Here is a 14,515-nt window from a genome sequence, read left to right as displayed (position 1 = left end):
CTGAGTGAATTAACAATGTTCCTAAATACGATCCATAACATTAACATTGCTGTTAACTGGATTCATTTTAGTATGGCTAATGTACCCCTTCATCCTGACCTTCCCTACAGGCTAAACCATTTGTATGTATGTTTTATATCTCATGCAAATAAAGCCCTTTGAATTGAATTAATTTTTTGTTTAATTTTAGAGGGAAGGGGGGCTGCTCCCATAAGGTATACATTTACTGCATGTACTGTATATATTTTTCTCGTGCTTCTAAGGTCAGAATTACTAACATCCTAATGTTGTGTTAAGATACATTCACATAAACATGCACAACAAGTGAATATCAATGAATGAAGCTGCTCAGTTTAAGTCAAGAAAGAAGTTTGGTCAACAGTGAAAAATATACAAGGCAAACAATTGCATTCAACAAAACATTTAATTATATATTATATCCAGGGAGAGGGTAGGTAAGTTTTCCTTGAATGTTCTGTCTTCAAAGAAACTCATTCGACTTCCTACAGGGAGAGAAAGATGGCAGAAAGCAGGCCAGAGAAGGAATATAAGTGTTCACAGTAGCCATTACATGCTTCCAGCGCAGCCGTAGGATGATCTGGAGACCTGCTGGTGAATCAAGAATCAGTCAAATGCTTATCCATACATTGATAACAAAAGCATTCAAACTCCACGCTATAGTAATGCTATAGTTACTTGAATTTTTGGGTGAGAGCATTCCACTGCCAGAAGCAGACTGTGGGCCTGTTTCCACCTGGTATTAAGATGCGTTTTGGCTGATCGGATCACAAGTGGACAACATTAAATACAGGTGTAAACAGATCTAAAACGGTTTAAGTTTGTCCACTTTCGACCACTTCCAGAAGTAGACGCAAATGCATTCGACCGGACTGCTTTCGTAGTGTAAACGCTCATGTTTACTCTACTCTCCATCTACTGACCTAATGTGTAAACATTATGGGAAGCCCTCGAGCCAGACAGGATTTAAACTTTGTTGGCTGAAGACCAAAGTTTGGTTCAAAGATGAAAAACGTACCAAGCACAATGTTCTCTCACCATTCCTGATTTCTAACACACACTCACAGCATTCGGCTGGTCTCACGGCTGTCAGAGCAGAAGCGAACACTGATGCTCTCAATATGTTTTCCTGTCATCTCTGGGTGCGTTCATATGTAAACTGCTCAAGCTTATTTTGTCCATTAGATTGAAAGATCTGTAAAAACCCATACATTTACCCACCCCCTCAAAGAAATCAGGACAGAAGTGGTTGAAAGAGGACAAATCAGATGGATTAAAACACCAGTTGTAAACGCGTATGTGTCTCCGTCGTCCACTTATGATCTGATCGACCAAAATGCATCTTAACTCCAGGTGGAAACAGCCTGTGTCAGAGCCCAGAGGAGACCGGGTCTGGAGTCGAGTCAAGCCTGCTGCTGGACAGAACTGGGAGTTGTGAAGAAAGAGGAAACAGTGTTGAGGTTAATACATTGAAGGACAGATTAAATACACTTTTCCCAAACATTTTCATGAGGTTGACATTACAGAAGTGAGAGCACACACCTACAGACAGGTCCAGAACTATTTGGACATTTGTCATGATGTCTGTTATTTTGGCTCTGTACTCCAGTACAGATTTTGAAATTAAATGAGAAAATAAATAAATAAATTATATATATATATATATATATATATATATATATATATATATATATATATATATATATATATACACAAGCCACTATTGTTATTAAATTTATTCTTCCACACAATAACATTATGGAAGAAGCTGGGTGATTATTTAGCTAATCCAAGAAGTTATGCAAATAAGGGAAAAGATAAATTTTTTTTATGCTGTCATAGAGGTGTAAATTTAATGGTGATTTAGCATTGAGGTCATAGTTTGTGGGGGTGTTTTTGCACTTGTTGCTTCATATCCAGATGTGTTTAATATTCTGGCCACCTCATGTATGTAAATAAGAAACCCATCTGAACACAATGTAGAGCAACATCACCTTTAACTATGACCTCAGTATTGAATTTACACATTTCTGGCTGATTATAAACATTAAAGTAGAATTCCTGGCAGAGCTGTTGTATTGAATTACATTAGATTGTAAAGGTGTTCCTAATATACTGTATTCAACCTCCTTACTGTGTTATTCTCTGGTACTTTAACGAACTGGCAACTAAGTGTTGCTAACATTAACAACAAATCTAATAACCGAAGATAAACGTTGTTTGACAACGAACTTGTAAAGGTACGTAGGAATGTAGCCCAACTGACGTCAGGTTATGATAGCTAAAGTTAGTGAAGTGTTGGTCACTTAAGCTAGCTGCAATTAGAGTCTAACTAACGTTATTATCTTCCAATAAACATGAACTAAAGCTGGTTACATAAAATACAGCTATTGACTAGATTCACGAGGTCAGGTAATGCGTTCAAATGTCAAAAATGCAGTAATTTCATCAACTTACCAGCGAGCGAACTTCAGAGTCACTGAAAATGAATGGGGTTCAGTGCTAGAACTATCGGCTCCACGACACGCGTTACTTCCGCATTCCAAAGTTCCTATGGAGGTCTATGGGAGTGTCGCAACTCTGTTTTTCAAAGGCTCTGGTAACGGCTAACTTAATCACGTGATCTCCTCTCAGCCTATCGTGTAATGGCAGTGACATCAGACGCAACATTCCCTAGTCTGCCTTCTCTTAAAAAAATACATTTTTATCAAGCTATAAAATTTTCTCTGGTCTCCTTCCCTGCGTACTGCTGGGGGCAGAGCGTTAGCATTAGCCGTTACGCTTTTTTGGCTAAAGGTTGCAGGCTTGCCTTCCAGTGCCTTTGGTAAGGCCTATACCCGAGCCCATGGGCGCAGAATACGTGTGTCCCCCGCACTTTTAATAAAATGTAAATTCATCCCCCGCATTTTTTTTTTTTTTTTTGGGCAAGTGTGCATAGAGGCCAATGTGAATAAATATTGATTTAAATTCAAAGAGACAAGATAGTCTATGCATGACTTATCGTTTTATTCTTAAATAAAATGAGGCGATCTAAACATTATGGAGCGCTCACTCTCGTGTAATGTGTTTCATTCATACTGGAAGCTAGAGGGCGCTCTCTCGCAGAAGAGACCAAAAACGGTTTCGTAGAAGTAAATCAGCTATTCGCAGTAACAGCAGCTGAATAAAATAAAAGAGCTTAGAACCCAAGGCTGCGTCCGAAACCGCCTACTTCTCTACTATATAGTAGGGGAAAAGCAGTAGGCGAGCGAATAAGTATGTCAGAAACCTCAGTAATAAAAGAGTAGTCGAGAAGTTCCCGGATGGCCTACTGCTCCCGCCCAGATTCTGAAGTGCTCCTCGATGGACACTCTTCTATCCCAGGAGGCCACGGGAGAGGATACGTCATGATCGACACGGAGGAGAAAAGCAGCGCGGATGCTTTCAAATGTGAGTATTGAACACCAAAAACACGGTTCTTGTGTTAAAATAGCATTTGCTGAACTACTGTAGAGTAAACCGCTGAATGTGTAAAGATGCTAGACACTACAGTTGATTTTACAGTAAAAACACGATTATGATAACAGGCTCTAGTAAACACACATAACTTAATTCTCTGAAGTGGATTTACATGTTGTAAACCACATCTTAAAGATGCTTATTAAATGTTTATTTAACATCTGACAGGAACATCTTCTGTAAGTATTGTGGCTTATGAGTGATGGATTATGTATGAGTGATGTGTGTGTGCTATTATGTAGAATTCACAGTTGTCAAAACTGTTTACTTTACATGAATGAAAATAACGTAAATAAATAAATCTACATAAAATAAACAAAAGTTTAATCTGTTTTATTTGTCTGTTAGTACTGTTGATAAATGAAGGAACATTTGTGTTGATAAAAAGAGAGTTAACAGATCATCATCATCATCATGTGAATGTAGTGTTGAGCACATCAATCTCAGAGAAACTTGAATCTTGTCTGATGTTACAGGGACAGATGATCACGTGTGTTTATCCGGTGGAGAGAGGCTGATGAAGGACTGATGCCATCAAAGGCTTTGAGTGACGATAGTCACCCGATTAATACTGAGATTCTAGATGTTTTTATTTAAAAAGGCTTAAAAGAGGTGTAGCGAGGAATTTCACTACAATGTAGGGGTGAGTTTAACTTCAGCTGCAATATATCTTGGATGACTAGGCATTGACAAGATCTAGGTCCTCACCCCCTAGTACGATTAATTCCCGTACTTATATATATATATATATATATATATAAGTATGTTGTTGTCTGCCTTGCTAATGTTGCTTTTGTCTTTTGTAGCAGCGACTGATGAGGATTGAGGCTCTGGAACTTAACATACACGGTAGCTCCCCAGAGTATAACAGTGTTGATTAACCCCTCTTCCCCTCTTCAGACCACAAGACAGTAGGAATGCCCCTACTCCAAGATATCAAAGTTTTACACTTATTTCTTAAATGTTTAGCAGAATTAAACAAAAGAAAGAAAACAACAGTCCTGAAATAAATTCTTTGTTTCACTCTATTTTTTATATATTTCTTGAAAAATCATAAGAAAGTTTTGTTCAGATTCAAACTTTTGTTCAGTTTCTTCTCTTTCAACAGTAATACTCAAAATCAGAAAAACAACAACAGTTCTGATAGAATGCTCAGATGGTACTCAGTTCACTCAAAAGTACATTACAGATGTTTCATTCCATATCAGATATTTCCAGTTCACATACCTGAGTGAGATTCACAACCCCAAAGTTAAAGTTTTACCTCACAGTAGAACTGGGCTGGTGTTGGAGTGTCCAGATATGGCAGGGTAATTAAATCAAACAAATAGCCACCTGTTCAAAAACAGAAAGTCCCTTCCGTTTCTTCAACGACAGGAAAAATAATGCTCAAGAAAAAAAATAATGTTTAAAAAAAAAAAAAAAAAAATCTTCACAAAGATTCTGGTGGACAGTCCCTTCAAAGAAAATCAAAAACAGCGTAATTCGGATCCATTCATTCGTGCAAACTTAGTTATCAGTTCTCAAGTCTATGCAATTGTCCATCCAAAAAGGGTTTCAAAGTCTCCAAGTGAAAACAGTGCAAAATGTCCAAAAATAAACTGAAAAATAGAAGGAAAAATATTGTCAAAAGAAGAGCGTCAATGAGTTCGCAATGCCGTTTGTGTCCACACGGCGACACTATTGTATGAAAAACGACGCACGAGGATTTCGGCTCGAACAACAGTAGCAAAATCACTCGATCCAAGCTGCTTTGCTTCAAGAACAACAAATAACGTCCGTGTGTTTCTTCAGAATAGAAACTGTGGTTAAACAACAGTGAAGAAAAACTCACAGTATCTCAGCTCCCTTCAGTAGAAGATGAACACCCGTGCCAACACACCATCTCCGCTAGCACGATGAGCAATGCCCCTCCTGGTATATCACAGACATGCAGTTCAGTTTCTCGGCGATCAGGCTCGGTCAAAACTCACGACAGCACAAGCTCGGTCCAGCTTCTCGTCCGCTCACCTCAACGCTTGTCTAAAACTGTACACATATATCAAAGAAGTCACGAGAAAACTAACTTTTTTTCCCCCTCGCGCTCGTCTCGCTCACTTCCTTCCTTTCCGGAACACCCCATCTTCTTCATATTTTTAAAACAGATTAATACTGAGATTCCAGATGTTTTTATTTAAAAAGGCTTAAAAGAGGTGCTCAACTCACGGCTGCTTTAAGAGGCTCGCCTCGCCTCCCCAGCGAGCAAAAAGTCGTCTAGAACACGTCTAAAAGACATAATTGTTAGACCTCCAGAAGACGTCCTCAGTTTTTTTTACGTCTTTTCGGGACATTGTATAGCCGTCAATTAAAGACGTAATTGACATCTAAAGGCAGCCAGACTAAAAGTTGTATTAGACGCGTTTTCTGTAGTAGAAATGTCAACGACTGTTAAAGACCCATTGAACTCCCAACTGTGCATATTTGCATGGATCCAACTGTAAAAAATGTTTACTTCAAAACAGTGGCAGTTCTCACTGAGAAAAACCCAGTTAATCATTGTTAATGGTTGTCGTGTCATGAAACTTCAGACCATAGACCTAAAGAAGATTTTAAAGAATACTGATAATATTGAATATTTAATTGAATAACTGTGTACTGTATATACTGCATTTTTATATCTTATCAATATAATGGCAATAAACTGCTTACCATTTTCCTGTAAACTGACCACTCCAAGAAATCAACTATTAAAATTCTCAAACTACATTTTTATTACCATTTTGTTCTGCTGGACCAAAACTTCACAGCCAGAACAGTAAATTATAAATTAACACAGTTAAAGAATCTATAAAATGTTGTTAAAACAGTATAACATAACAATTAACAAAATGTGGCTCCTAAAGTCAAGATTAATAGCCACCACCCCCGAGTCTCCCAGGGGCATGTTTCAGGTGATCGGCTGCAGCAGACTTTATTTGGGTCTCTGTTGCAGCGGCGTCCCATTTCATGACAGCAGCTACAATCAAAGCAAAAAAATCCACATGTAAAATAAATAAATACAAACGCCACTGTTGTGGTTTAGCTTGCAGCAGAGATGGTATACATAGTTGAAAATCAAGTACTCGAATCAATTAAATGAAATGGTTATTAAATCACAAATCAAGTAAAACTACATCAAGCCTGATATTAAGCATTCCACACACATATACACACATATATACATATACACACATATACACACATATATACAATATATATAATATATATATATATATATATTTTTTTTTTTAATGACCATAATATGAAGCTAACCTTTTATTGCTGAAAACAATGTCTCGTCTTCAAATCGTATTTTGTCTTTTTTGCTCTTCCCCTTCATGTTGAATCGGGTCATTAGTTGATTGGTGAAGAGCCTAATCCAATCCAAGACAAAAATAATATGTAATTATTACACACACACACACACACACGTTCGTTTTTGTGAATTGTGGGGACATTTCATAGGCGTAATGGTTTTTATACTGTACAAACTGTATTTTCTATCCCCTACACTACCCCTACCCCTAAACCTACCCATATAAGCCTTTTGAAAAGTGGGGACATGGAGTAATGTCCTCATAAGTCACCCTCTTTTTGTAATACCAATGTCATAATACACATTTGTGTCCTGATGTCACAAAAACACGCACACCTATACACACACACACACACACACACACACACACACACACACACACACGTAACATGATTGTCCATGCATGGTGACCGCAGATTGCATTTCTCCAATAAGTTGAATTGTCTCTTCAAAATCAATGACAAAAAAAAAAAAAAAAAAACCCTGCATTATGCACAGCCATGCTATTTTTACCTTCATCAAATCGCCTGAAAACGACTGATCTGACTATCTGGCAGAGATCTGTCAGTGAGAACACGGTGATGCTCTGTTGCTAACTTGCTACGCAGATGATTTAGGTTTGGTTGATGGCAAGTTATACAGTGAATGAGAAATAAACTGTTAAACATTACGTTTCCTTCTTCAATCCTATAAATGCGTGTAATTGTGCCTAGTAGATTTCTAGATGTCTGTAAGAACTAAAGTTAGGACTCTTTGATAATTTAGCACACTTTGCTAACAACTTTATTGTCATTAATCTCTACACCACACGAGGAGACTAGCTTTTTCACAATTACCAACGTACAAGAATGGTGTTTTGATCTATTGCTTATGTAGTATTTACTTGTATTTTGAAATAAATAAGTTTTGTTTTAAAGTTTAAAGTGTTTTGGGGTTGACTTGATATCAAGAAAATAGCGAGGGGAATGTAAACCTAAAGGCCAGCGCCTTGTTGTCAACCTGTACAAAATAAATGGCTATTATTATGGTTTAAAAACAGAGTACAGCCCTTTTATGCATTAATTGTGCATCCTGCATATGAACAACATTTACACACTTCTTTATGAATAAAAAAGTAAACATCGGCCGATTAATCGAGTCCCTTTAAATCGGCATCGGCTCAAAAAAATCCATATCGGGATTTCATAGTGCGTATGTGTTACGTCCCCAGCTAGTCTAGGGTAAGGAACAGGTAACAGAATAAAAATGGTGAGATGTGTGGAGGCAGCAAAGGTGCAATTCCCAACCCCAGAGCTGTAACAAAGACCAAAAACAACTCAATATCAAAAAAACAAGTTCTTTTATTTACTAATGTGGGAGGGTTTCAAGGCTTCAAGAGGGGGCAAGGCCAAAATAACAAACATAAACCCTCTAACTGTTAGAAAGAAACTAACTAAACTACAAAAGAAAAGAAAACAAAGTACAATAATAAACTAACTCCCTAACTAGCTTAAACAAGAGAAAACAAGATATAAAGAAAATGGCACCCACCTCTCTACTAACCCTTCCCCAAATATTTAATATAAACTTGGTAAAGAAAGAAACAATAACAAAAGTATGTACAAAAGAGATGATAACTTACAAAAACAAAAGGGTTTTCTGGTAGCACCAAGTACAACAAAAGTGTCAACACAATAAAGAAATTAATCAACAAGGTATAAGTCAAAATAACAAATAAGTCTTTCTGGGTTGGGAAAAGAAGCCTCACAACGCAGCCTCCACACACACACACCCTGCTCTGTGCAATGGTGCTGCTTAAATCTCCACAGCTTTCTCCCCTCCTCCAATCAAGTCAGAACACCAATTATTGGAGTCAGGTGGCAGCCATCACTTCCTGCTTATGGAAGTAGTGAGAGAGAAAAAAAACAGAGAGAAAGGGAAAAACAAAAAACAAAACATACGTCCTTGGACATAACAGTATGATATCTCACACGTGGCTTTGACTTACAACTACATATTTATCCATTTTCATAATAAAAAAAACGATAGACAGTTTTATCTTTTATCACCATTGAGCCAAAAAACACCAAGATATGATTTTTTTATCCATATCGCCAAGCGTAGTCCTGCTCCTTACTTAAACCATCAACTAAACTCTGTCAACCACCAAATGAAAACAAATTGGGGACACAAGAAAACCAAAGCAGAGCTGAACTAACATGATCAATTGTTCTGGTCAAATGTCTAAAGACCTGTCTGTTAAGTAAATGTGTAAATAAATACCTGTCCATCACTTTGTGCGTGCAGTCCTTAACATCTCTCCCCCCACTCTTGCCAGCTGACAAACCTATAATTAAAAAAAAAAAAAACATGCAAAAATATTAAGGGTAAAAAGGTGATAACATTGTATGGATAGAAAAAAACAAAGTTGTTTGCTGCCCTGAAAAACTGTCAATTTTAACAATTATATGCATCTGGTCTAGTCTTGAGAAAATTGAAAGCTTTGTTTAATATCACATATTTTCCAACAAATTGTATCAGTAGGTAAAATATAAAAATGCAGATTTGCCCAAAAGATCGCCTTATCCCTTAAGACAAACCAAAATGAAAAAGAAAATGTTGGAAAATCAGTTATTAGTTTGTCACTATTAATACAGTATTAATAAAATACATGATTATTCTAATTGCTAAAGGGAGTTGTTTAAAACCTTTTAGTAAACTGTGTACACAAACAGTGTTCTCAATGCTGGAGTTCATGTGTAGAGCCCCTGGTGATAATTGGAGCAAAGTTTCATGTTGTTTCCAGCCTTCTTAGTGTTTTAAAAATACTCGCAGCTCGGCACACAACAAAAACTGCTGCTCGGATGTTACCGTTCCTGATATTTTAACAATCCAACATTTTAATTAAAAGAAATAGACTAAAGTTTGATCAGAAATAAGAATTTTATTATAATAAGCTAAACTTATCAGTTACCTAAGAGATCACCTACCGCTGCAGATGTGTACTGAAGTGAAAAGCGGAAATGATTAGACCTGTTTTCCGGTTCAAACACTCAGCGTTCCACATAACCCCATTTGGCATTAGAGGTTGAAAACATCTTACCAAGGTTTCAAATTTGCGTGGTTTCAGAAGAGAAGCCTCCGCCCTCTGGAACTCTTCCAAGGTGTCCATCTTCTTTATTTCAATTCCAGATTGAGGTCCGCTCCTCTGCAGTTTTCTGACTTCATCAGTGAGAGTCACCAGCTTTGTAAGTACGATTTTCTGGAACTCTGGCAATAATGAGAAATTAAGAAAAAATTAATTACTCACTATAATCATGGTTCTCTGATAAAAGCAAGCATTTCAGCCTTTCAGTGAAAGAGTGCTTGGCTTGCTCAGTCGGGGGCACTTAATTTTCAACTATATTACTGATCTGTCCGCATTGTCACTGTATGATAATTGAGCTGATGGCATCACTGTTTTCTCCAGAGCAGCTGTACAGCCTGATCAAATTCTGTTGCATTATTGTCCTGTTTAACACTGTGAAGCTGCTTTGTAACAATCTGCATTGTAAAAAGCGCTATATAAATAAAGGTGACTTGACTCGCTCTCTAGCAATCCCAGAAAAATTAATAACTATTCAATTAATTAGTTAACACTTTATTCAACAGGGAAACCTTAACCGTTTTTCATTAAAAAAAAAAATTTATTAAGAGATGGTTCTAAACTAAGTGTCATAAATGCCAAAGCAACAAGATGAAAACCTGAAGTCTGATTTACCAAACAGTTACAAAGGGAATGCAATGTTATAATACACAAGTTATTAGTCTGGGTGTCACATGAAAATATTATTGAACTTACTTGCTTCTGACAGCGGGAATGTGGTTGGCACATCCCTATTGGAAATGGACCTTGCATGTGAAAGACCTAAGCAGGAAAGAAAAAAAAAAGTGTGTGAAGCGATCAATATATTTAGAACATATGTACAATGTGCCTCATTGAGTGATACAACCAATGGCATTCACCATCTATGGACCTGCTCTCCACAGCCTGAGACCTGGGTACACCTGATAAACCCAAACCACCAACATTAGTCAGTCCAGTAGCAATAGTATTTTTCATGCTAATTTGACATTCAATAAGAGAAGCCAAATGTAACTGGCAATACTCACGACTACTTGAACTGTCCCGGCCCACGGACCTGGAGGAACCTGTGCAGCCCAGATTTAGCCATTATCAATAGTGCTGATGACCTATGCTGATTTGATATGCAATAAGACAAGCCAACTGCGACTGGCTATACTTACAACTACTTGAACTGTCCCGGCCCACGGACCTGGACCTGGACCTGGACCTTGATGAACCTGTGCAACCCAATACTGAAACATCAGTTTTTCATGATCAATAGTGCTACTGATCTGCATGCTGATTTGATATTCTAAAAATGAAAAGTTAAACTCACCACTAGTTGAACTGTCGCGGTCCACAGTCCTGGATGTACCTAAGCCATGGAGAGCAGAAACATCAGTCACAAACATCAGTCAGTCATGAACAATAGTCCTAGTGACCTGCCTGCAATATTCAGCAATGAAAGAATATACTCACGACTAGTTGACTTGTCCTGGCCCACAGACCTGGGTGAACCTAAACAAACCAAATCGGAAATGTCAGTCAGTCATGATCAGTAGTAGGTAGGGCTGCGCAATTAATCACAATTTTATCCAAATCGCAATATGAACTAGTGCAATATCCAAATCGCAGCGGGGGTGCAATTTTTGTTAAAGGCAAAATGTCATACCATTCTAAAATAAAGTATTGTGGTGCTGCAGAGACATCCCAGCCTACAAATCAAGACTAAAGAGAAAATCTTTTGTTTGGTACAGATTCTCGCCCAAAAAAAAAAAAAAAAAAAACACTTCAATCTTTTTTTAAATATTTTACGATGAGAATAATGATACAAAAATGATCATTCCCTCCAATATCATATCACAACTGCAATGTCAGTCAAAGTAATTTCAATTAGATATTTTACTAATATCGTGTGATCACAGTAGTGATTACAGGAGAAGAGTGGCGTTAGCCTCGAGTAAGAGGTAGGTATAAAAACCAAAGGATTGTTATGGTTGGCGGCCCAGTCTGCAGCCACTCACTGTTTGACTGTTGACTCTTTTCTTGCAAGAAAATAAATCTTTATAAAGACAACTGGAAAAGGTTTGTCTCTTATTTAGTGATCGTTGAATTTTTTCCACAGCAGCCATCGGTTTTGTTAGTTTATGAAATCGTTTCGAACATGCTGTAATTGTGCTAACCGAGCACCGTTAGCCTTTACAAGAGAGGCGCTTCAATACACTTGTTAGATAATGTTTCAGTACAAGGTTGACAATGCACAATAGTAAAGTACGGGCTGCATTTGAGCATTAAATATTCGAATATTAAAAGAAAAATGAAATTTGAATGGTATTAAATTGGAAGATTGACAGCTCTACTCGCCACTATTTGATCTGACGCAACCCAATGACAACAAAGACAGACAAAGTTTAATAAAATTACAAATACTTAACTTAAAATTTAAATCTGGTTAAAATGTGCATGGTCAACTTAGCAACAACTCACAATTCTTTGACATTTTGATTGGTGGGGTGGGAAAGACTGGAATTTCGGGACTGGCATCTGATCAGTAAATAAGGGGTATTAAAAAAATTAATATACAGTTTACTTAATTTTGTACTGAGCGCAGGCAACGTTTCAATACACATTCAATTAATGCCACAAGAAACATTTCTGTACCTCCTTTCCTCTCTTCTTTATCCTCCCCCTCAGCAGTCGCCTCAGACAGGTCAGATCCTTTGAATATTAAAACACGTTCCAATTGTAACGCGAGTATGCATGTTTTCACTATTCAGCCAATGATAGGGACATACCTTCAACATAATCTTCAAAAGTTTTAGTTTTTTTCATCCTCTTTCTCACTATAACCTCTTCGTCTTCATCTTTGTTCAGCATGGCTGGTTTGATCATATTCCTCACACTCATGGAGACTTTCTGCAAAGACAGCATGCATGTCATCAAAGCTTATATCAATGTCTTGTCCACATAACTTCTCACATTTGTTTTACCGTTGTATCAAAATATAAGAGGTTACCTGCGGTAAATTTCACTTTCAACAATGGGAACGTATCCCAGTCGTCCTTAGGGGCCACATGGTTTTCAAAACAATATTTTGCCCTTGTCTTTGGCCACCGAAGGGTTTTCTCAGCTACTTTAACCCAGGCATCAGGGATGGTCCCCTCCATTTCCTTCCCATTTTCATTCCAAACGGCTCTGACAAAAAGCATAACCTGCAACAAAAATGAATATATTAAAAAATGAATGTTTTTATACACACACCAGTATATTTCCAACATACTTTTTGACTTGCCAATCTTCAACATGAATGTTCAATGCCATGCCGCAGAGGAATCATGACAGAGCCATTGTTGTAAGGTAGACAGGCTACTTTTCGACTGTGGTCTTCTTCCTTGAGTTCTTTTCTTTTGAATCTACGGCTATTCCCTATGTAAGCAATGTTCAAGAGCTTTGACAGACATGGTTTGTCAAACAGGTCGACAGTGTGTCTCTGTTTTATCACATCGCAAACAACCGTCCCATCTCCCCTCCTCTCTTGAACAAAAGCAAACCTCTCATCTTTCAAAAGGAAGCAGCCGTCTCTCCTTTTTGTTGAAATGTACATTTTGGGCTTCGCCTTACACTGTGCACTGGAATTCCCCTGGGCATGTTCGATTTCGACCAGTCGTTTGGACACCTGCGCTAATGGATTTTGGCCAGTCCTGACCAATCTTTTGATCTGCTGCAAATAATTCTCATATGGAAAGCAACATATGTCATTTAAAGAGCATCTGAAACGAGAGACATCTTCATGGATGTGTAACAGGGCATGCACATTGTACACAGAAAATGTTTTTCCATAGAGTGCAGGGCAGCTAGACACAAAGTGCCTCATCAGTTCAGAAGAAAAATCCAAATAGGCAGCTCTTGTCCCGTCATCTGAGTCCAGCATGATGGATACTGCCACGGTCAATGTCACAAAATGAGCATACAGCTGTGAGGAGACAGTATTTTTGAGTACTATGGGTCCCTATTAAAGGGCTAGACCCATTTTGATGGCGGGAATACTCTATCTGACTAAATGCTTCATCTGTGCGCAAGGTGGATGTCAGCTGATTGAAGACGACTCTTCTTTCAACATACTGGCCTTTCACTTGGCACCTCTCACAACTGTCATATGCAGTATGACCTTTAATGCATTTTAAATATGCTCTTGCTGGTGCATCACAAACAAAGGTATGAATATTTACTGCATACTTTTTGTCACGAATCACCAGGCCATTCTGTTGGAGATTATTGAACTCCTCCAAAAAGTCATGGAGATACTCATCAAGGGGCTCAGGCTTGCTTTCCCCACAGTATAATGCCACAATAAATGGATTGAAATTGTTAAATTTCACCAGTATTGGCCAGAACTGGATTTTGCTACTTTTAAAGATTGGTAGTCCATCAATGTTGACATCCAAACTGACCGTACTGTGTTGTCGCCTGAAAGCATCATTTTGACACAGTATACGGGAAATGCCCCCCTCCAAGTCATTGTATACATACTGTCCATTGCATTTTGAATGGCTGTCAATGACTCGAGGAGTGGCTAGTAA

At 37.9% G+C, this 14,515-nt stretch overlaps 1 protein-coding gene and 3 long non-coding RNA genes across 12 annotated transcripts in view; 2 read left to right on the top strand and 2 right to left on the bottom strand.

The window, feature by feature from the left end:
• The window catches only part of LOC127524688 (uncharacterized), an 83,046-nt gene that overhangs the window by 53,080 nt on the left and 15,451 nt on the right, over positions 1 to 14,515 (bottom strand). For 3 of the 8 annotated variants that reach the window (XM_051916455.1, XM_051916456.1, XM_051916458.1), the window contains 11 exons: positions 12,952 to 13,147; positions 12,731 to 12,851; positions 12,597 to 12,653; positions 12,424 to 12,479; positions 11,415 to 11,463; positions 11,272 to 11,310; positions 11,117 to 11,173; positions 10,982 to 11,020; positions 10,835 to 10,876; positions 10,671 to 10,736; positions 9,933 to 10,099 (listed from right to left, as the gene is read on the bottom strand). In XM_051916455.1, coding sequence (XP_051772415.1) covers positions 9,933 to 10,099; positions 10,671 to 10,736; positions 10,835 to 10,876; positions 10,982 to 11,020; positions 11,117 to 11,173; positions 11,272 to 11,310; positions 11,415 to 11,463; positions 12,424 to 12,479; positions 12,597 to 12,653; positions 12,731 to 12,842 — 684 coding nt within the window. In that variant the 5' untranslated portion in view covers positions 12,843 to 12,851; positions 12,952 to 13,147. Of the gene's footprint in view, positions 1 to 6,118; positions 6,512 to 6,807; positions 6,909 to 9,112; positions 9,177 to 9,932; positions 10,100 to 10,670; positions 10,737 to 10,834; positions 10,877 to 10,981; positions 11,021 to 11,116; positions 11,174 to 11,271; positions 11,311 to 11,414; positions 11,464 to 12,422; positions 12,480 to 12,596; positions 12,654 to 12,730; positions 12,852 to 12,951; positions 13,148 to 13,215; positions 14,507 to 14,515 lie in introns of those variants that run through there. The other 5 variants (XR_007933130.1, XR_007933132.1, XR_007933131.1 and 2 more) reach the window with 5 other exon arrangements.
• On the bottom strand, positions 346 to 2,527 carry LOC127524697 (uncharacterized). The gene is made up of 3 exons (XR_007933148.1): positions 2,476 to 2,527; positions 697 to 1,443; positions 346 to 609 (listed from the first exon to the last, which is right to left on the bottom strand). It is a non-coding gene; the product is annotated as an uncharacterized LOC127524697 (long non-coding RNA).
• The window catches only part of LOC127524695 (uncharacterized), a 28,920-nt gene continuing 17,098 nt past the window's right edge, over positions 2,694 to 14,515 (top strand). For both annotated transcript variants that reach the window (XR_007933145.1, XR_007933146.1), the window contains exons 1-2: positions 2,694 to 3,447; positions 9,960 to 10,077. This is a non-coding gene — a long non-coding RNA (uncharacterized LOC127524695). The remainder of the gene's footprint in view (positions 3,448 to 9,959; positions 10,078 to 14,515) is intronic.
• LOC127524696 (uncharacterized) lies at positions 3,454 to 4,902 on the top strand. The gene is made up of 2 exons (XR_007933147.1): positions 3,454 to 4,159; positions 4,323 to 4,902. It is a non-coding gene; the product is annotated as an uncharacterized LOC127524696 (long non-coding RNA).

Source organism: Ctenopharyngodon idella, chromosome 13 (genome assembly GCF_019924925.1).
Source record: "Ctenopharyngodon idella isolate HZGC_01 chromosome 13, HZGC01, whole genome shotgun sequence".
NCBI lineage: Eukaryota > Metazoa > Chordata > Actinopteri > Cypriniformes > Xenocyprididae > Ctenopharyngodon > Ctenopharyngodon idella.
This window is presented reverse-complemented; position numbering and strand designations above follow the sequence as displayed.